Raw genomic sequence first — 23509 nt, forward strand, 5'->3', positions numbered from 1 at the left:
AATGCTCTGGAAAACCCAGTGAGTATTCTCGCAGCTCAGAAGAGATTCTTCTAGGTCTGCTTGGTATACGTATTTACAAGACTCTGGATGACAATTATTTGAATCAAAAATGTAAATAGTTTAATATCTTTGCCATTTTCTTCAGCTTTCTCAATGGGGAAAGGGTCTTATTGAATTATTACAGGAAGTCTGCCTTCACTGGAGACTCAGAGTACTTAACAATCTTTCTGTTCCTCTTTACAACATACCTGCGAGGTAGGGAGCTGCCATTTTACTTTGGGTAAGTTCTTGCCCTACATTTAAGCTGCTGTAATGGCTACCTGCTGCTGAATGGGGCAGTCCCATTTCTCGTACCTTGCCATTACTTCCCACAGACCAGCACAGGTGAACACTGACTCATTGTGCCATGGCCAGCTCCCTTTGAGGCCAGACAAGCACCAGTGTTGATGCAAAGGAGATGTAGGACTGCTGCTTTCTGGAGAAGCCAGACAGCCAGCCACCCAGTCAGATGGCATCCCCAAGAGCAGGCTTAGCCTCAAGTGCAATGCCAGATGATCTTGTCTCTTGTCCAGTACCTTAAAAACTTGGGAGATTTGACCCTGGTTCTATCCCAAGCTTGCTCTGAATTAATTCTTTAATCTCTGTCTCTCTCTCTCCATGGAGGCATATAATACTTCCCTGCATTAAATGGGAGTTCACCAGTATTTAATTTTTTTCTAAAATGTATTGGCTCATACTTTACATCTGCACTGACCTCTAGTTAGATATAATGGTATTAATTCATCTTTACTTTTAATGTGTCTCTACTTACCAGCGCAGAGCCACAAAGACGATTAAGGGAGTGGAACATCTCCCTTATGAGGAGAGGCTGAGGGAGCTGGGTCTCTTTAGCTTAGAAAAGAGGAGACTGAGGGGTGACCTCATTAATGTTTATAAATATGTAAAGGGCAAGTGTCGTGAGGATGGGGCCAGGCTCTTCTCAGTGACATCCCTTGACAGGACAAGGGGCAATGGGTGCAAGCTGGAACACAGGAGGTTCCACATAAATATGAGGAAAAACTTCTTTACGGTGAGGGTGACCGAACACTGGAACAGGCTGCCCAGAGAGGTTGTGGAGTCTCCTCTGGAGACATTCAAAACCCGCCTGGACGCGTTCCTGTGTGATATGGTCTAGGCAATCCTGCTCCAGCAGGGGGATTGGACTAGATGATCTTTCGAGGTCCCTTCCAATCCCTAACATTCTGTGATTCTGTGATTCTGTGATACTAATATGAACTGCCAACAGCCTTGCTTGTCCATTGTGCGAGTCATCTTGTAATCATGCCAAAACAAACAGCTCCTTTCCCTCTGGCTGCAATGGGCTGTATCACAAAATATTCATGCAACAACTTGACGAGGAGTTGTTCAAGTTCCCACCCGAGCCTACGTCCGTAAAAAACCCAAAAGTTTCACCAGGAGCCAGGAAGCTTGTGACCCATCAGTGCCAAATCCTACAGCCTAATTTTTGTCCTATGATCTAATTGGGACCGAACTTTGGGTATGTATTTACATGGAGAATAAGCTATATTTCCACATGTACTAAGCTGCATAATTAAAAGGAAATTACTTTGTCTGAAATAACTGGGGGGAGGGGAGAGGCAGCTGGCAAGACTTTTAGGTGGTTTGTTTTTATTCATACATGATATCATTCAATACCAACCCTGAGCCCTGAGGAAAAGCCTGTGATGTGATGATAACCTTTTTATGAATTCACTCCCTCTGATCCACTAGCCTTAATTTAACAGGATTTCTGTAAAGGTGGGAGGGGTGTGATGCAGCGGGGAGACAAGAATTCTCAATTTATTCATAGTACTGCCCTAATTCCTGCAGCACAAATTGTCACCTGTTGCTCCCTCTGAAATTACAGTGCTACGAACATGAGTAATGCCAGTTTGTTCTTCTGCTCAGTGACTTTTCTTTTTCTTTCTTTCTTTCTTTCTTTCTTTCTTTCTTTCTTTCTTTCTTTCTTTCTTTCTTTCTTTCTTTCTTTCTTTCTTTCTTTCTTTTTCCTATTTGAAATTTGGTCTATTCTTTAGTGTGGACCCTAGTTCTTCAGCTCTGGACTGAGACTGTTGACTTGCTTCCAGTAAGTTGTATACAACCATCAAGTAAAATGAATAACATCACAAATACATTTGTAAAAACTCATTAGTTTTCCAAGGAAACATCTAATAGTTTTCAGGAGAAGCAGCTTCTGATTGAAGTGTTTATAATACCTGTCTTAAGGGGTGAGAAAAGGAATGCTAAATTCAAAGCTGTCCCCTCACTTTCCATATATAGGACAAACGGACAAGGAGCAAAGTTGTCTAGTCCTACAGCTAGATGGTACGCAGGACATGGGTTACACTAACTGAACCAAGCTTAAAAGCCTCCAAGCTAAACTCCATATAGTTTTGAGGAAAGTGGGAAGATAGCGTGGCTTCCCCAGTGAGATAACTGCTTTTTTTTGGAGCACTCAGAAGCGTTTGGACTCTGAGGTATATGTGTGAATCTAGTTGTAAGTGCTTAATGCATGCATCATCCTAACATAAATAACTTAATTTCTTTATCTCATCATCAGAGAGCAAGAGGTGCATTTCATGGCTCTCAGAGTTACCTTTGTGTGTGCCAGAGCACAGGTACTCATTCTCTGCCAGCTGGATCCCACCCACAGTTACTTGCCTGATTTGCACTGTTGGGTGGATGCTAATATGGCTGAGTAGAAAAGTGCTACTAATCTGGAAAATATGTAAGAGAGCCCTTCACACTTTGGAATTCCCTGGTGTATTTTTACTGGTAATGATTGTACTCCAATCACAAAACACACAGACAGGAGGTACTGTGTGCACTACTGATGTTCTCCCCAGAAAAGTAAGAATTTCCCTAGACTTTCCTCATCTTTTGTAGTATATGGTAGCAGAAAAGGAAGGACAATTTGCTTGAAGTCTGAACTTAATGGAAGTTGCATTCACCATCACTGTCATTTTTTTTTATTTTTTTTTTTTTTTTAAAGTAATAAATGATCTCAGAATTCTAAGTTTGGCTACAGGTCAGCTGTTTTACCAGATAAATGAAAACATGTGAGAGAGAAAACAGTGTGGAGTGTGTGTGTATATGTCAGTAATTTTCTGCTACCTGTTATACATGGCTACAGTTTACTTCTATCTGATTTTGATATGTGATTTCTGCTCATAGCTGGAAAGGGAGGCCAAATCTAGCAATGCCAAAGGCTGTCAGGAGGTGTTACGTATACCTGCCTTGCTCTCAAGTTAATTGCCTTTTCAGGGTGTGAACACTTTGGGAAGGAGAAGGGCTCTTGTGCTATTTATCTTTCAAAGCCCTGGTCTTGGTGGCAGTTTTCTTCTCATGGCACTCACACATTCTGTGCTCTGTCACTGATTTCCTGAGTGGTCTGGGACAAGTTGTTTGGAGCAGGATTTTTAAGGGGTTGGCAGATGTTTACGCAGTTCTTATGGTAGGAGTGGAAGATGCTGGAATGTGGCTATCAGTCTCTTTGTGTTTTAGTCTTTCCATCTGTAAACTTGTCTATCTCAATTTTTCTCCCATCCCTGCCCTTCCTTGTCTTGTGCATTAAACAACCAGTTCCTTGTGACCAGGCTGTGCTTGCTATGTATTTGGACAAAGCTTAGAAGAGGGAAGCTATTGCAGCTTGTTCTACCAGGATATAAGTGAAAAAGTAAAAGGAAACCTGGTTTGGGTCCCAACAGAATATAATCATGAGCTCTGGGGCTCAAAATTGTACTTTTTTTTTTTTTTTTTTAAACAGTTTCAGTTCAATGAAAAGTATTCAACTTGGCACAATAAGAGCTGGGTAAAAGACTGTGGCCTTGATTATGCATAGGAAGAGTAACGATGATTGCTTTGATTTTTTTGGCATTGAAATCTGTGAATAAATGAAATTTAGTGATTCTGAAACAGTCTGGCAATTATACGAGCTGCCAGGTTTTCAGCTTCTATGCCTGTGGTGCCGAAATCTGTGTGTCTCAAGCCCTATTCCTCTCAGGGAATATAGATCTGGGAGGCTGAAAAACCTACACATTTCTTAGGTGGCAAATAACCTCTCTCCTAATATGGAGAAAGTGAAGCAAAAGCTCACTCTCCCTCCAGACAGAAAGTTCATATCTGGATTATAGGTTAAGCCTTAGGTTTTTTTATGCTAATCTCTAAAGAACTTTAAAATTAAATTACTTGTGTGGACGCTAGTGATTCAGCACACTGATGACAACAGACATTGACTTGCTGTTGTAAAATCTTGCTAAAATCAGCAGCATGAGATGAATTTCTGCTGTAAAATAAAATAATCTGGACTAACTTTCACAACAGAACAAACTGTTTAGCTATGTTTGTCAAGACTGTTTGGGCATATGGGCATTTCTGCTTGGTGTGAAGTTGAGCAGAATCTTCTGAAGTTCTGAAGATTAGAACTTGCACCAAATTAGACAAGTATCTTTATGTGTTCTCACTGATGATCTGCTGACTGATAGATCTCACTTCTGGTGGATGTGGCATAGCTGCGCAGTGGCTAACAGAAAAACTACATCATGGAAGTTTTTTAGATCATGATGATTCAAGTTTTGAGCAAAGTTGTACACATTTCTCTTTACTACAGACAAAGCAACCTATGCAAATATAACCCTGCACTGTGATCTGTCGGGAGCCGACCTAAACTAACCTCATGCTGGACAACATTTGGACCATGCACCTCCAAGAATACTTGCCAAATTAAAGTTTAGATGAAGCTTTGGAAGCAGAACATATTTAATTTGAGGTTTGATTTTCATACCTCATGCTTTTCTTTCCCTTTTTGTACTACACAACTCTTTGTTGGAGAATTCCATGTTCTGCAAATATCTGCGTCGTCGTCAATGACCTGAAACATAGAAGAATAAAACCATAAAAGGGAGACTGGAAATCTCATGCAATAAATTGCACAGCCAGGATTACATGTGTCTGTAGCAAAGAGTTATAACAGGAGTCTCCTGTCTCAATACAGCCAAGGAAAAATGTTTTAAGCAAAGTAACTTACCATCGCACATCAAGGTGTGTGTTTGATTTGATGTTTATAAGTTAAATGTTAAAATTATACCTACACATTATGACAGTTGTATACTTAAATCAAAGAACCCCCGACAGTGATGTTAAGGATACATGTGTAATTGTAGGAGCGAGCTGCTTGACCTAAACAGTCTTTCAACTGCACTATAAATGTGTTATGGATGTTGGTCTCTATAGAAAACCCATACAATAATAAATTTAGTTAGGAAAAAAACAGTAGAATTTTGCATATATGATTCTGCAGTATTTCACATAACACAACACATATTTTGAACCCTTATCATCTGGAGAGGTAGGAGCTAGTTAAAGGTGCAAAACTGAAAATGTGCTGCCAAGGAGGTGGGATGGGTAGGGAAATGATTTGATCGTCAAAGTCAGTGACCTTTTGGAAAAGCTGTGAATGCTTCCTCCCATGTTTCAGTACAAATGGAGCAAGGACAGTAAAGTTATGAAGATGAAACCAGAAAAAGTGTTTCTTTAGGGTTGGCATTTGGAAGGTGTTGCTGAATAGGCTGAATTCTCTGAGCTAACACATGGCAGATGCCTTCAGGTTCCTAATTAGGAAAGTCAAAGTACTAAAAAGCTGTTATAAGTGTGGTCTGGATTTCAGGTTATTTTACTTGTACCCTTGTACCTGGTTTCTTTCTGTCTAAAGCAAATGTTACTCTGGTATTACTGATCAAAGTGAAACTGGCTAGCTAGAGGAACTCCAGCTTCATAGAGGCATTGATCCCAAATAAAATGGCCTGTGCTGGTATCTGTAGGGAGTTTGCACTCTGGACTGTTTAGTGATATTTTACATGGTTGTCTGTTCCTTTCAATCTGCTATAGCCAATGTATGGGACACTGTTGGTAGTTCCCTCAAGCAGGGAGAGATTAACCTCCCCTCCTGCAAGACAGGCTGTCAGGAAAACCTCAACTCTATGCAGTGCATGAAAATTTCCTTTCAAAGTAATAGTTGTGAAATTAATGTGGTTTTGCATGATGTTTAAATATCCTAGTGGTCTCAAATCAATTTTCTGTAACTTACTTCTGTAGTCTGACATTAGCCTATATAGCAGTTTCACTTCATGTACCAGGTGACTACTCTTTCTAGTGAATGGAGCATCATATGGCTGCAGAAGTGGTTTTGGATGATAAATGATGCCCAGGGTTTTTCTGTGTAGGAAGCCAGTGAGGTCAAAGAACTGCAGCCTTTTCAGAGACATAATAGTATAAAACACTGACTTTGCCCAATCTATATGACATTAGAAGGTGAGCATGCTCAGTGTCCGTGAAGGGTGAGGCAAAACAAAGGACTGACACCAGGATCTTCACAAGGCTGGAGAGTGGCCAGGTCTTGCAGAGACTGTCATATCAGTGAAAATGAATTTACCGCATGTAAAAATTCCTGAAGGAGTGGAGGACTGACTGGAGTTGTGGGGGCTTTTTTTTGGGGGAGGAGAGAGGACAGGGACAGAACAGGGGGGAAGATGGATATAGCATATTCAAATGCTGTGATTATACCTAAGAGTTACTATTTGCAGCCCTCCACTTCTGCTAGAAAGGCAATAACTTAAGCTGTGGTGAAAATTAGTAAAGCTTGCTGAGGCAGAATAAATGAAATAAAAAAACTGGGCACGTATTTTGAACTGATAGAGTATAATCCACAGCATTTCTGAATCGTTTTCCTGAAGATTTTCTGCAAGGTTATCTGAGAGGCACTGTTTGGGAATTTGATAAATATGGTTTTAGTCCAACTTTCTGAGCAATTTGTAACTGCATCACTCCAGCCATTATTTGTATTTGAGGGTATCAGCCAGATTTGTTGGGGCAGGTGAAAATTCTCTTCCACTAAACTGACTATTTTTTGTGTATAAAAGGATGAAATTTATGATAATTTAGGGATTGGTTTTGATTTTTTTCCCCTTTGACATATGACTTGAGTGGAGAGTCTTCCTCATTATAGAGCTTGAGCCACTGACCCCCTCATTTTCTGTCCTGTGCTAATTCCCTCCACATCTCTAACACAGTGTCATAGCCAGTGCACCTGTGTGGTGTTCGGGAATGAAACAAGAAAGAAAGCAGCAACAGCTTTATGCCTTCTTTCTCTTCTCACCACTGCCATATTAAATGCAAAGAAGAAATAACATTAAGTGCTTTCTTCATGGCAAATGGCACAGAAAGATATTACAGAGCTGAGTGGGGAAGATTTCTTGAGTGGATAAGCACCCATCTGCATATAGTGCCTGCTCATGCTACTCCTGAGCAATTGCAGCGCTCTCAGCTGCTTCGTCAAATTTTGCCCTTAAAAGTCAGTGATGTTGGCTCAGAGGAAGAGCTGGAACCAGTGGGGAGGTAGGGTACCTATAGCCGCTGGAAAGGTAGGGCTGTTAGGAAGAGCAAGTTGGAGCAGTGCTGTTGCTGTTGGGGGTGAATAGAGACAACGGGAGATTAAAGTCAGCATAGGAATGCCTGGGCTAACATGGGGGACTTCTCTAATTTGTTGTATGAGCAGTTCATTGATCAGTTTTGGAGATCAGTCAACCAGCTGGTGAGAACCTCAGGAATGGTTTCTGCCTCTAGCCCTCCCGGGAGGCAGGACAAGAGAATACACATACTTAAAATTCTTCTAGTGGGTAATACTATCCATCACAATATAATAGTGTGTTTTTCCTGGATGAGAAATCTCTCTTTTGACTGAGGTATTGCATCTAGGCTAATGGCGTACATTACCAGACAGAGAACTGCTGCTGGAAAGACAGATGGACACTGTGGTGCAATGGAGAGAATGAAGGTGGATAAAGAATATAGGGACTGGAGGAAGAGGAGATCTGGAACAACTATCTCACACAATTCTTACTTTAATTTCTGAAAAAGAAAAGAAGAGAAAATCTTTGAAGCGTGACTTTGTCACTGCTGCATAAAAATTTCTGAGACTGGACATGTTATTCTTCTCATCATACCAAACAGTAAGGAACAAAAGTATAGATGTCCTCTTCTCAACAGGTAGGAATAGATGGTTCAATCAACGAGCCTATCAGGCATCTAGATTTAAGAACTAAATTTAGACACATAAGGGCATGCAATTTGTTGGGAACTTGTTGCCTCAATTTTGAACTTGACCGTTCCTTTAGAAGAAGATCCACAGTGATACTGTAGACTGATGTATTTTATTTTTTAAAAAAATATAGAATCACTCCTATTTTCGCTATAAAACTACCAGCAACACTGGAAGCAGCTCTTCCTCATTTTCATACACAGGACTTCTTACATCTTCCTCTGAAATATGTAGTCTTCTGTGATCAGAGATGGATTATTAAATGGGATCTGATATTGCAAGGCAGTTTATCTTCCTCTGACTTCATTCTTGTTGCTGGATCATTGCCATTTTAGAGCCGATTTGGCAGCCAAATTATTTCAGTAAAAGTATTCTGTTAACAATACTATTAATAAGAAGTAGTTAAGAGTACAATCAGAGATTCAAATATCCTTCATTAGTAGAGAAACTATCCTTTTAAACATGAATCCCATTTGACAGAAATAAGAGGGATTTTTTCCTTGTCAAGAGCATGTGTAATTGCTATGTAAAGGGAGAGTCTGCAGTATGATGAAAGGTACTGGGTTTGGCTTTTAGAGGACAAAATACATTTTTATGAATTCCCCTCCCTTCTTCCCTTCAAAACTACAGTGTCAAAAAAACCTTTACATATTGGCAGGTGTAACTTAATGGACAGCTCAGCCTATTATTAACAACACAGGCACAAATGTTATAAATGTGGTGATGTCTCCCTGCTGCAGAAGAGTTCCGACCAAACTTTGGGGACTATAATTGCAATGAAAAGCAACAAAGAAAAAGTGCACTTTCTGCAGTATACCTTGGAAAGTGTCCCTGTGATTAAGACTCCCTCTCTGATGCTTTCTTCACTATGTTCCTAAAGTGCCAAGGACTATTAAACAAGTTCTTCAGTCAAAACAGATCAATACACAAAAAATAGGTATCAGTCTTTCTGTGTAAATATTATCACAATCTATCAAACATACTATTTGTGCTGTTACATATTCCCTGTGTCTGTTATGTGGTCAGTCAAGTAGAGCAAAATGTAACTTGTGGGTGCACTGAAGAATAATTTTGCTTACAGTTATTAACTCTCTAAACTTAGCTCTAATGACAACCAGAGGAGTCCTTGCCAAATGGATTTACTTTCTTCTACCATATTTAATGCAATTATTTTCCCAACACAGACAGCTGCCTATTTTATTCCTTTTTTTCCATGTTGATCTAGTCATGTGTCACCCATCTTCCATCATTTCTCTCAGTATCGATCTCCCTTTATATTCCCCAGGAGAGATGGAACAAGTGGGTCACTTTAGTCCTGTCCTGTCTGCCTCTCCTGCCCTCCATTCATGCCCTACACAACTGGGATTTCTTATTGGCTAGTTTGTACATTTTGGAAGCTTGCCGGATGTAGTTTAAGCATGCAAAACAAACTCTCCAGCTGTATTGCCGTTAACTTTTTTTTTTTTGATGGAGGTGTGTGTGTTTTGTGTGGGTTTTTTTTTTGTCCCCCTCAGGTTAACCAAAACCAAACAAAAGTGGTTCCATATAAAAAGGTCCACCTGACAGTGCGGGTTTTCTGATGTGTTTTTCCTTTCCTCTGGAAGAAAAGTCTGTCGTGCTTATGGAAAGACACCTTTCTAGTCCACTATCTCATCAAAAGCACAGCACACTGCAGTGTCCTCCTCACCTCAGTCTCCTGAAAACAGAACACCAGAAGAGTAAAGACACCTTGTATGGGTCTGGATATCAGGTTCAATTTACTTCAAGGTTCACATTGCATGTTTTGCCCATACATTTTCAATCTACATCTGGCAAAACGAAGTGTCAGTATCCAGGCAGCACAGAGACAGGCAACTCAGTTCTACAGTTGGATGTTCGAGTCTGTGTCCCGGCATAGTGCTTGTTATATTGTTTTTAGCATAGAATAGCAAAAACAACATCCTATATGTTTGCAACATATCCAGCTGATACAGGTGCTTAAAATCTGTTGTTAATATTAATTACAATTACAATTTTAAGAACTTTAAGAGCCATGAGCAAGTAAAACTTCACTGCAGGTTGGTTTCTTGGGGTATTCTGCTTTGTCCTGAAGCTGTGAAGAGAGCACAGCTCTTGTAGGATTTCTGTTATCACATCACTGGACCAAATGAGATATTTAAATGTTGAAAGTCAAGAGGGATTTTTCCCCTGCCTGTGCTGAGCCCTTAAATTTGAAAGTAATTATTTCTATGAAACATGTAACTCTTAGGTGCCCAATTGTCAGTTCCTAACAAAGAACTACTTCGCTACTTGACATGGGTTTGATTGTCTGGAAACTGTTATCCTTTACTTGCTTTCTGGGTGGATAGTAGATGTGCTATTTTCTGTATATAACTGGAAGAGCATTAAACAGTAAGATGTTGCCAAAATCAAGTCTTAGAGACAGAGGAAGCCTCTTTTTTTTTGGTCATGCCCCTATGGCTTTGAGGCATACAAAGGCTTTTCTGTTTTCTAAAAAAAGACATTTCCTTTATTATCCTTAAAGTTAGCTCTGAGATTGTAAATCATTCGCTACTGTTAATGCTACTGCTACTTCTGTCCCCCACCACTGCTTCCTGCCCTCAAAGACCACAGCTCATATCTGTCCCTCTGCAAAGCTGACTTTTGGCATTAACGGGCAGAGGCATGAGCCTTTACTGGGGAAGAGCATAATAAATACTATGCAGAATGGGGAGTGCTCTCTACGCCAAGCTAGCGTGCAGATGTCTAAGGCTTTACTTCCACTCACCACTAACAGGTAAGCTGCTCAGTTGAAGACCCAGTGTAACTTCTGCATGCAGCTTGGATGTGAGTAAAAGTCTAATTCAATAGAAAGAGAAGAAGGAATCAGGGTAACAAAATAATATATTAAGTACTTTGGAGGCATCCCGTACTTACAAACCCATGATGACAGCTATAGTTCACAAGGATATAAATACCTAGCAGAGATTTTGAGATTCTCAGTTGCTCCCACTCCCTAGGTTGTTAAAAAATGTTGACAGTTGAGGTTTTGGTTTCATCCTAGCAAACATTAAAAGTACCCAAAGATGGGCAGTAGGGCTCTAGTTTACATGCAGAACATGGTACATAGAGGCTTTGCCTTTGCTCTGCAACGTTGCATGTATTATGGTGGCATTGAAACACTTGCAGCACCTAGAAATGGAAACTTTTACTGTTTAATGAAACTGCTAAATAAAAGGTGTTCCTTACAGAGTGCTTTCAACACCCATTTTGAAGGAATGACTCTGTTGGCATTGCAGTCAGTAATAACTTGTAGTATTGCAATCTCTATGAAGAAGCCAGAAGTGTGTTCGTAAGACCTCCAAAAGTCAAGAAACTAGCTGTGCTTCCAAAGTATGTATGGTTACATACAAAAAGTGAGAATCCAGTGCGATTTTTAACTATTATTGTTTTTAGAGGCTTTTGAGAGGTGGTAAGGAAATGAGTTCATAGAAGAATTAAGCTAGTAAACTTGCAAAGTTTCCTCTGTTTAGCAAAAAGAAGAAATATTGCAAATAGTACAAAGTTGGATGCTTTAATTCACTTGTTAACGACATCTTCATTTTTCATTGCCTGTTCTTTAAAAAGTTACTTAGTAATGTAAGTAGAAGGCAACATATTTCTTTTTTCCCAAGGCCAAAGAGAAACCATGGAGTATTTCAAAGTGGTAGCTGAAACGCAAAAGATAACATCAAAACTTAACTACACATTCTTGAGGCTTCTGAAAAGCAATATTCCCAAATGCAAAGCTTATAATTGAAAATAAATGCTCTAGCCCTTATGCTTACAACAAGCAATTTTAGAAGTGTAGATGTGTGGAATGGAAGAAAGGATATTTGCCTTGTAGAGGGAGTGCCTATGGTATAGTCATTTTTGCTTGCATAGTGCCCTCCAACTGGGCTGTAAAGCAGCCAGTTCTGGGTCATGCAGAGCTGAGCAGAGGCTGTAAAAATCCAGTTGTGAACTTGTGGAAATCTACTGAGAGGATGACCCACTTCAAGTCCTCTTTTTGTTGTGCCAAGACTACTAGCTCTACCCTTTAACACTAGCTCGGATGAAGCATTTATGAGCAGCGATTACGTCAGTTACAAGCAGCAGTGTAGACATATGTGGGGTCTACAGAAAACTTAAAACCTAGGTTCAGGAAGGAGTGTGAGTGGCTCTGCAGTTCCTATTGGGTGATAAATCTTCAGAACTTTGAAAAAGTAGGTACCAAACTTGGCAACTATTTAACAACAGAGTAAACTAGTAGATATATCAATTGAACATGCTTTTCTATCATTACAGGCAAGGTGACAAGTAACAGAGTCATATTAAAGCATTAAGATTGCTGCCAAGTATTAGTAAAATAGGTAATATAGGGTTGAGATCTCTCGAGGTTGAACATTAAAAGCCATTTCTGTCTCTGCTCAGAATGAGATACAGCTGCATTTCCTTGACTGCCTCACATGCATCAAGCTAAGAGAATAAGTCAAAGACTTTATCACTTCAACTGATCCTTTACTATCAGTAGCTACAGTACCACAGTTCAGCCTTGTAATCAAAGATTGGTAAACTCGTGTCCAACCGCCTGTCACCAAACTCTGATCTGCATAAAGCTGTTCCAGGCCACAAGTGCCAAGGGACTGTTAAAATATGATGTATTACTGTAACAAATGTTTAGCTAGAAACATGTTAATCTGCTGAGAACAGGCAGTGGTTTAGATTTGTTGATGACGTGTAGTGCCTTCTGAAACCACCCCTCTTCTTTGTATTGCTTTCTCTTTAGGATTCATTATCTCTCTTTAATAGAATTTAAATAATTCAGTATACTCAGTAGTTGGCCATATCAGGAACACTATATTTAACATTCTGGTGAATGTACCTTGTTCCCTTTTCAGAAATAAACTTGTAAAGTAAGTCTAACAACCCAACCTATATAACTAGCAAGTCATTTTTCCCCATGACAGCTAAAAACGAGCCTGAGAAATGAGGTGCATCTCCATCACCTGCTTGTGTCGCTTGTCCTGTCTTTGCAAATGCATAAGCTTCATTTTCTGGATACAAAAGCCGTGAATCACTGTGAATAATGGTATGGCCGAGTAGTAGTATCTGTGTAAGGTGCATGTAGGAGTCCGTGGGGAGACACTGCCACAGGACACCTCTACTCTTAACACAACCTGCTTTTGAAGAAGGCCGAACAGGGTTAAGGTTGAATGAAAGGCAAATTGCTAGTTGGGATGTTGATACTTTAAAAACACAAAGGAATGTATTCTCTCTCATTTTTGAGGGCAAAGGCAGTGGGGAAGTGTTTGCTTTGGGGCTTTTTTTGTTTTCTTCCTTACCACTATTTTAAGCACAGCAGGACATGTTTTCTTTGGTAGAGAGGCTGGAAAGAAAAAAAAAAATGCGCTTGATTTTTAAAAGACCTGGAAGAGAATTCTGGAGGATCACGTGCAGCAAAAATGCCATTTGCAGCAAATCTATCTCCTGACTTCTGTGAAACTCAACTTTCTACCTGAGACTTTCTTCTTCCTCTTACTGTTTTTCTTCCTCTGTAACAGCGTGGCAATGTGCCTGCCAGCAGCACTCTGGGTCCTGAGTCCCCTGCTCTTATGGGTCAAGCAATGCACTCCAGGCTTGAACAGCAGAGTGCACCTGGCAAACTGTTTCTTGCCCTCATGGAGAAAAGTGCCACTTCTCTCAGCAGTCACTCAGGTTCACTCACTGGTCACCTCCGTAGCTGATCTCTTTTCAACCTCTTCACTTCTTCATTCCCTGCTCACTTCACACTGTGAGCTGACATATCATCAGTCAAATAATTCTTTGCACCATTAAGGACATGTCAGTTTACATATTTCTTACTCAGTAGCATATTTCTTACTCAGTAGCTACAGCAAGTCAAAAGCTTAGTTTCTGTTTCTTCCATACATAATTCCTGCCTTTTGCTGCAAAAGGATTTCACACCTTTCCCCTTGGCCACTGATCAGCATGGCTTTATATATCCCACATGCATTGATCTCTCTTCTCTTGTGGATGATCATTCTTCTGGATTTGTCCAGGTAATTTCCTAATTAATAGGGTTGCCCATTAAAAGTTTCATTTGGGATGCTATTTCATCACAGAATGTACACATGGAAAAGGGGGAGCACTGGGTTTTCCTATTTTCCTAGTCTCATACGAAGGCACTGGGGATTTATGCATTCCCAGAACTAAGGCTGGAACACAGGAGAGATGGGACCTGACCCTGGAGTCAGATCATGTAACTGTTCAGGAGGCACATTGCCTGGTACCTGATGGCGTGTGTACGGCTTGTCCCCAGCATTTCCCACATCCCTTGACATGCTGATCAAATGTGGTCATCTTTTGCCCAGGAATGTTTATATCTCCCCCTTCCCTCGTCCTCTTCTTGGCTGGCCTGAAGACATGCCTCAGTCACAAGGGCTCCCTCATCATGCTCATGAGAGAAAGGGGGGAAAGGGGGGGCTTATTTTTGAAAGTGGTTTTCCTTTTCAGTATCCACCTTTTCTGTCTTTGTGCCAGGCAAGTGGTGAAAGTTTTAAGGAGTTCCCAGAGGGAACTTTTAGGAAATGGCTTATTCTATTTGCAGAAATTCTCGGTGTTTATAAAACATCCATATGCAATCATGTTGTCTTGTCTCTGTCAATATACTCCCCCTGTGTAAAGAGATCATTTTTCTTTCTCTTTCCCTCTCCCTCCCCCTTCCCCATGGGTTTCCTATTTTAGCCTTTGTTCATCTACTTGCACGCTTGTGCTCTTTCCTCATCTTTACTTACTGCCTCCCACTTCATACAGCTACTGAAATAATTGTGGGTGTTTTAACTATTTAAAGAACTGTTCTTAGATTCATATGTCAATTGATCAACGTCATCAGTCAGGGATTAGCGCTGGCAACAAATACACTGGTATTGTAAAAAGTAGACTTTCTTTTTGTACATTTATTGGGATTTTGGACCATGGATACCTTACACTGTGTGATTAAACCTTGCCAGTCCCTGAAGTAGAAGTTTGAGATAAAAATCTTGCATGTTTATACAATGTGTTCAGTTTTTCAACATTTTGAGATGCAGCAGCAAAGAAAAATTTATTTCCTTTGAAGGATTCTGTACACATTATCAAAGACACTGTCTCTTACCAGAGACAGAAGGAACAGTGATTTTTTATACAGGTGTGGGATGTCAGATCCTCAAATTACGATGTTGAGATTAAGGAGGCATTTTAGTTTCTGGTTTGGTTCTGGTGAGGTGTTAATAGCAGAAGCCACAAAGTATTTGTCTTGGAGGCTAGCTTTCGCTAGTATCTGAAATCCGGACTTCTAAGGCCAACATCTGAGATTTCTGGTAACAGAGGAACCTGAAAGTCCATACAGCCCTCTGATAGCAGAGCAGCTGGGTGAGAGTTTGGCTTAGCCTGACCTCAGCCTTGCATCCTGCCTGAGTGCAAATCAGCACCTGAACAGATTGCCATTAGCTGAAGGTAGCTCTTGTGGGAAGAACAAAAAGTACCAATCTACCTTTGCTGTAGAAAAAGAAAGATGTCTTTAACCATGGCATTGTACAATGGAAACAGACACCTGGCTTCCAGTTTCTATTCAGTAATGCTTTGATATAAGGTATGCTTCCTTTTTCCCATAACTCACCTACTAGAACTGTAACTGAAAATTCCTTTTTCTTACAGCCACAGTAATCCAGGTCAAATGCATCTTTTTTTTTTCCATTTTAAACATGATAAAATGAGATCTGCTTAGGCTGCAATTGCTGCTGCAGAAGTAACAGGCTGCAGTATTTCAGACTCCTGAACAAAGCTGACTATTGTGTCCTGTGGATGGACCCCAAAAAACAACTGGCTTTTTTACCTTTTCTCTCCCCTCTCGCACTTTGGTTTGTTTTTTTGTTTGTTTGGTTTTTTTTCCTTTTCTTTTTAACCATATGTCTTAACGTACCTATTGCCCATCATCATTTATACCCCACTACGTATAGGATCAGTGAGAGGATTCTGGGAAAGTCGCTAAATTATCTCTTGGTTTATAGCACTAATTGAATGAGCTCTCCTACACAGAAAAAGTCTGGAAGATTGTATTTCTGCCAGTTTCTGTTTCAGGGACACAGTAACTTCGGCACATAGGACACCCAATGCTCCTTTGAAGACTGGCAACTCCTCTTTCTGGGCAGCTGAAAATAGCATTAAGCAGTGGTACCTTGAGAGGTTCATTCTCCTGTCGCCTGCATCAGAGCAATGCCCATCCTGCCTGCCCTTGTGATAGGTTTGCTGTTGACTCTCCTCCAACCACAGCATCTGGTTTACAGCTCTTGTGTGGCCTGGTCCACGTGCAAACTGTGTCAAAACCAAACAGAACTTCTTGTAGCCAGAACAAGGAAGAGGAGAGACCTGAATGTCCTCTCTTGGGCTGTTGTGCTGGCATAGGCCCTGCAGAAGGGTACTTTAAGTCATTCTTGTACAGACTAAAAGGAAAGTCTGACCTGATGTTCATTTAGGGAAGAGCATAGGAAGAATAATAAAGCAGAAGGATTGGAAATATTTTATATTAATTTGCGAAGGAAGGAATAGATCTAGCTGTTCTCTTTTAATGATTCTAGTTAAACTTATCTGAAAACAGGAATTACAATGTTTATTTTTTTAAAAAATGTTTTTATTCAAGACCTTCCGAACGGAAGTTATTGTACAGCTGGCTCAGTCCCAATTGCAAGACGTTTAATTATGTGAGTTGTTAGATTTCACTGTGGACTGGGGTACTGTATTGTACTGCAGCTGTAGCATCTGGTGGTTTTGCTGCAAATGAGATACTAAGACTCACTCAGGATTGTGATGCTTTTGGGTAGACTCCATAAATTTACTCATAAACCATAAATTCACTTTTTTTTTTTTTTTAATTTGTCTCACATCACAGGAGCAAAGCTCAATTATTCTTCAACAGTTTTCCCTTTTTCAAATTGCATACTTGCTGATGTTTTATATGTTTAACTGTTTCCTAGGAGGAGAACACTTCCAGTAGTGGAACAGATTCCCTGACCAGTGGAGAGATTCCACGAAGCAGGTCAGAGGGGACTTTGATTGATGTGGATGACCGGACACCTTCAGCCAGCTACAGTATGTCTCTTCTGGTATTTTCTGTACTAAGGCTCTCCACCTGAAGCCTGTATTTCTGCAAAACTCTCAATAGTGTTAAGAGCTATAGCTACTCTGTAAATCCCTGTACACCTTTTTTTTTTTTTTTTTTTTTTTTTTTTATTGTGGTTTGCACTACTCAGGCCATCATAGATGTCCCTGGAGTCAGAACATAAGGGATTGCCACAAGTTTCTCCACAAGGAAACTTGCTGGCATATAAGAAAGTCCTCTGTCCTCTTTGATAGCAAAGGACAGGTCAGGTGGGTCAGGCAGGTTGGGAGGAAGAGCTGGAATCATTAACCTTACATGAATAAATTCTATTTAGGGTATGTTTACTGAGGGTCGAGATGGGGAAGAGGAGAGGGGGTTCTTAGCCAAACTACATTAATTTAGTGTTTTAAAAAACAGGAAGGCAAGGTAATTTTGGAGGTAGCCCAGTTTAAAAATTGGAGTCCCAGCAAAGCTGATTTAATCTCATTGCTATTGTAACACAAAATTTAAGAAAACATTCACCTTCACAAGGTAGGCATTCTCTTAGCTTTTTGTCCAGAAGCAGGTGTGAGTAACAGCAAGCCTGGCACTTGCTATGTGAGTTGGGGAGCAGGAATTATTTCCTCGCTAACCTCTTTCACCCCAGTAATCTGTGCTGTTACCTTGGCATGAGAAAGCATCCAGCCTAATGACTCAGGCTCTGACAGAGTTTTCTGCTCAGAATTTTCCTGTAGAAACATGCCCTTTAGGATGGGGAAAAAAACCAACAAAACCCCTAACATTTCTTTTGGGATTAATTTATTTTTAAATAGATAATAATGAGCTGACTGTAATAAGATCACAGCGCAAGGAAAGCTTTTGGCCTGAAGGCAGAAACAAAAGGACATTTCAGTTGGTGCTTGAGCAGCCCAGCCCTGTCTGGTGGCCCGGGCCAAGGATGGGTGCCCAAGGGGGAGGAGGCTGCCCCTGCGTTCAAACCCCCTGGCAGCTCACCTGGAAGGCTCTTGTCAAGACAATGCTAAAGCCTTGCAGATGGGCCACTGAGAAGCGGCTAAATTCCACTTTGATTCTTCCAAATTGGGATTTTTTCTGGAACTGTGGAAGAACTTCATGGTTTTGGCTTTTTGTCACAATTTATAACAAATGAAACAAAAAGAAATGTACTAGCATTTCATTTTTTTTTTCTTTTTGTGGCTGAATGCATTGTCATTCTTGCAATCGAGCAATAATTAGTAACCTTGGAGATGGGAGGTACTAGGGAAAGTGTAATAATGATGGATATAAATATGCTGAAAGAATAGAAATGCTGAATTTTCCCTCTAAAAACAAATTTCTTTACAAGCATGTACAAAGAAGGGATGATATAACGTATGTATGTAGCAAAATAACAGCAAACTGAAGTAATAGAAACCCTTAGCGCAAAAAGTTGCAGATACTCTATTTGTTGCAAGAAGTGTGAGTCTTAATCAACCTATAAACCAGCTTCTGTGAACAGTTATTAGGAGAAAATATAAGGTCATCTTGTCTGCAGAACAAATAGATATTATTGTTAATAATAACTATTTGTATGAGAGAGCGTATTTAAATTTCACTTATACACTCCTATTTGTCTATTTAAGTGCAATCTCTGAAAAATTAGTAGCCACAAAGACATTTCTCTCCAAATTTCAAATTGTACAAGACCTCATAAATTATGCCAATGATTTTTTTTAATGGAAAGCTAATATAACAAATTCCACACACACTGAGATAAGTTGTAAGAGTGCTGTTATCAATTAAATGCATGTTCACTAGCATGAAAAGGAATCGTGAATAATGCATATATCTGTACTGTCTACAGTGTTTGAAAAATGAAATGGTAGTTGTTTAATCTTTGCAGAGAGTTAAACACAAAGGAAAGAAATCCATGCTATTTTGAAAGAGGCCAAAGATTACTGGAATGTAAGGGTTTAAACCTTATGGGACGTTAGCATACTCAATGCCAATTAATGGTCATAGGAGTTCACAGAATCACAGAATCACAGAATGTTAGGGATTGGAAGGGACCTCGAAAGATCATCTAGTCCAATCCCCCTGCCGGAGCAGGATTGCCTAGACCATATCACACAGGAACGCGTCCAGGCGGGTTTTGAATGTCTCCAGAGAAGGAGACTCCACAACCTCTCTGGGCAGCCTGTTCCAGTGTTCGGTCACCCTCACCGTAAAGAAGTTTTTCCTCATATTTATGTGGAACCTCCTGTGTTCCAGCTTGCACCCATTGCCCCTTGTCCTGTCAAGGGATGTCACTGAGAAGAGCCTGGCTCCATCCTCATGACACATGCCCTTTACGTATTTATAAACTTTAATGAGGTCACCCCTCAGTCTCCTCTTCTCTAAGCTAAAGAGACCCAGCTCCCTCAGCCTCTCCTCATAAGGGAGATGTTCCACTCCTCAATCATCTTCGTGGCTCTGCGCTGGACTCTCTCTAGCAGTTCCCTGTCCTTCTTGAACTGAGGGGCCCAGAACTGGACACAGTATTCCAGATGCGGCCTCACCAGGGCAGAGTAGAGGGGGAGGAGAACCTCTCTTGACCTGCTGACCACACCCCTTCTAATACACCCCAGGATGCCATTGGCATCCTGGCCACAAGGGCACACTGCTGGCTCATGGTCATCCTGCTGTCCACTAGGACCCCCAGGTCTCCCTTTCCTCTACGCTGCTCTCCAACAGGTCTGCCCCAACTTGTACTGGTACATGGGGTTGTTCTTGCCCAGATGCAGGACTCTACACTTGCCCTTGTTATATTTCATTAAATTTCTCCCCGCCCAACTCTCCAGCCTGTCTAGGTCTCTCTGAATGGCTGTGCAGCCTTCCGGCGCGTCAGCCACTCCTCCCAGTTTTGTGTCATCAGCGAACTTGCTGACAGTGCACTCTATTCCCTCATCCAAGTCATTAATGAATATATTGAATAGAACTGGTCCCAGTACCGACCCTTGAGGGACTCCGCTAGACCAGGCCTCCAACTGGACTCTGTCCCATTGACCACCACTCTCTGGCTTCTTTCCTTCAGCCAGTTCACAATCCACCTCACTACCCGATCATCCAGACCACACTTCCTCAGTTTAGCTGCGAGGATGCTGTGGGAGACCATGTCAAACGCTTTACTGAAATCGAGATAGACCACATCCACAGCTTTACCATCATCTATCCACCGGGTTACATCCTCATAAAAGGCTATCAAGTTGGTTGAGCATGACTTCCCCTTGGTGAAGCCATGCTGAGTGCCCCTAATGATCCCCCTCTCCTTGATGTGCCTAGAGACAGCATCAAGAACAAGTTGTTCCATCACCTTTCTGGGGATGGAGGTGAGGCTGACCGGTCTATAGTTACCCGGGTCCTCCTTCTTGCCCTTTTTGAAGACTGGAGTGACATTCGCTTTCCTCCAGTCCTCAGGCACCTCTCCCGTTGCCCACGACTTAGCAAAGAAGATGGAGAGGGGCCTAGCAATGACTTCCGCCAGCTCCCTCAGCACCCGCGGGTGCATCCCATCAGGGCCCATGGATTTATAGATGTCCAGATTGCTTAATTGGTCCCTGATCCAGCCCTCATCTACCAAGACAGATTCCTCCTCTATCCTGACTTCTTCTGGGGCCTCAGGGGTCCGGGGCTCCTCAGGACAGCCTCCAGCCGTATAGACAGAGGCAAAGAAGGCATTCAGTAACTCCGCCTTCTTTTTATCCTCTGTCTCCAGGGCCCCCACCTCATTCATCAGTGGGCCTACATTGCCTCTAGTGTTGGCTTTACCTGCAATGTATTTGAAGAAGCCCTTTCTGTTGTCCTTGACCTCTCTTGCAAGGTTTAATTCCAAGGAGGCCTTAGCTTTCCTAGTTGCCTCCCTACATCCTCTGACAACAGACTTATATTCATCCCAAGTGGCCAGCCCCTCCTTCCATGATCTGTACACCCTCTTCTTCCACTTGAGTTTGCCCAGCAGTTCCCTGTTTAACCATGCAGGTCTATTGGTACCCTTCCTTGACTTCCTACCTGTTGGGATGCTCTGATCTTGAGCTCGGAAGAAGCAGTCCTTGAATGCTAACCAACTATCTTGGGCCCCCTTACCTTCTAGTACCCTGTCCCATGGGATTTCCCCTAGCAATTGCTTGAAAAGGACAAAGTTGGCCCTACTGAAGTCCAGGGTTGTGATTCTGCTAGCTATTCTGTTCCTGCCACATGAGATCCTGAACTCTACCATCTCATGGTCACTACAACCAAGGCTGCCCTCAACCTTCACCGCTTCAACCAGACCCTCCTTGTTAGTGAGGATAAGATCCAGCAGCGCTCCTCTCCTAGTTGGCTCATCCACCATTTGCATCAGAAAGTTATCATCAATGCACTGGAGGAACCTCCTGGACTGAGGATGGCTGGCTGAGTAGGCCTCCCAGCAAATACCAGGGTAGTTGAAATCCCCCACAACAACCAGGCCCTGTAATTGAGAGACTGCTCTCAGCTGCCTGTAGAAGGCCTCATCACCCTCCTCATCCTGATCCAGTGGCCTGTAATAGACACCCACAACAGTATCACCCCTGCCAGCCTGCCCCTTAATTCGCACCCACAAACTCTCAACTCACTCCTGATCCGCCTCTGGACAGAACTCAATACATTCTAGCTGCTCACTCACATAAAGAGCAACTCCACCACCTCTCCTTAGTGGCCTTTCTTTCCTGAACAAGACATAGCCATCCATGACCACATTCCAGTCATGCGAGGCGTCCCACCAAGTCTCTGTAATTGCCACTAGATCATAGCCCCCCGACCGAACACGGATTTCTAACTCCTCCTGTTTATTCCCCATGCTGCGTGCATTGGTGTACAGGCATTTCAGGGAGCGAGCTGGGCACACCGATTTCATCCCAGATTCACCCCCTGATTTCACCCCAGGGGCATGGGAGGCCTCCTGGTCTACCTCAACACTAGAGCGTTGCCCCGGTGGTGCAAGCCCAGCTACTACCCCATCCCCCTTTGAATCTAGTTTAAAGCTCTCCGAATGAGCCCTGCTAATTCCTGTCCCAGAACCCTTTTGCCCCTACGACATAAACCTTTCCCATGTATCACTGTCACGCCTGTTGTCTTATAAAACCAGCCATTATCAAAGAACCCAAAGCCCTGCCTGTAGCACCAGTCTCGTAGCCAGGCGTTAATAGAGAGAATCCTACTGTTCCATCCCACGTCATCACCTGAAAATGGAAGGAGGGAGGAGAAAACAACTTGTGCTCCAGACTCTTTCACCAACCGTCCTAGGGCCTTGTAGTCTTTCTTCATCCCCCTCAGACTATGGGATGCAGCTTCTTCCCCACCTGTCTGGAAGATCAGCAGGGGGTAGTAGTCTGTGGCCTTCACCAGGTTGGGGAGTTGCCTGGTGATATCCCTGATTCGGGCTCCAGGCAGGCTGCAGACCTCCCAGTGATGGGGGTCAGCTCTGCATATTGGGCCCTCAGATCCCTTTAGGAAGGAGTCTCCAACCACTAATACTCTTCTCTTCTTCCTTGTGGAGGAGGTAGCTATACGCCTGTCAGGTTTTTCTGACTGTGGTGGGACCTCTGATATAGGTTGCCTCTCCACCACATCCCCATTGGACTGGCTGTATTCCACTAGGGCTTCATATCTATTTCTCAGAGGCACCTGTGGAGGCAAGGTAGGCAAGGAGGGCACTCGCCTTTTGCTACGGCCATAGACTTGCCTCCACTCACTCCTCTCCTCTAGGTTATCGTTTTCCACCTGAGAGGGGCAGAGTACAGGGGTCCCTCGATCCTGGGAGCTCTCCGGCAGGTGCTCCCATTTTTGTTGCAGGGAAGGCAGAGCCTGGCTCCACCAGTCTATCTCCATTTCAGCCTCCCAAATGCTCCTAAGCCTTTCTACTTCGGCTTGAAGCCTTTCAACCTGGCTTTGCAGCTGTGCCGCTCGGCCGAGCAGATCATCTACTTGCTCACAGCGCACACAGCCCCCTGACACCACAGAGACGCTGTAGCATTCCCTGCAGCCTGCGACCTGCACCATCGCCTCCTTCCGTGGGAGCTTTGTCTGGGTTCCCACATCCATTTTGATCTTCTTCTGCCGGGTAGATACCATTGTTCTTTCACTGAGCTGGGAAATACCTGTTGGTGACACCCCTGGTTGACAGCATCTTGGCACCTTCCTCGCCTTGTGTACTGGGAGGGAGTCAGTGCCCTCCCCAACGAGCTGCAAACAACTGCAGCCTCTCC

The 23509-nt window shown here is 42.3% G+C and overlaps 1 protein-coding gene across 1 annotated transcript in view; it reads left to right on the forward strand.

The window, feature by feature from the left end:
• Positions 1-23509, forward strand: part of MACC1 (MET transcriptional regulator MACC1) — a 48465-nt gene that overhangs the window by 13999 nt on the left and 10957 nt on the right. Inside the window, exon 2 of the mRNA XM_068405190.1 lies at positions 17146-17260. Within this exon, the coding sequence (XP_068261291.1) occupies positions 17146-17260 (115 nt within the window). The remainder of the gene's footprint in view (positions 1-17145; positions 17261-23509) is intronic.

The sequence above is a fragment of the Nyctibius grandis genome, chromosome 7 (assembly GCF_013368605.1).
Source record: "Nyctibius grandis isolate bNycGra1 chromosome 7, bNycGra1.pri, whole genome shotgun sequence".
Taxonomy (NCBI): Eukaryota; Metazoa; Chordata; class Aves; order Nyctibiiformes; family Nyctibiidae; genus Nyctibius; species Nyctibius grandis.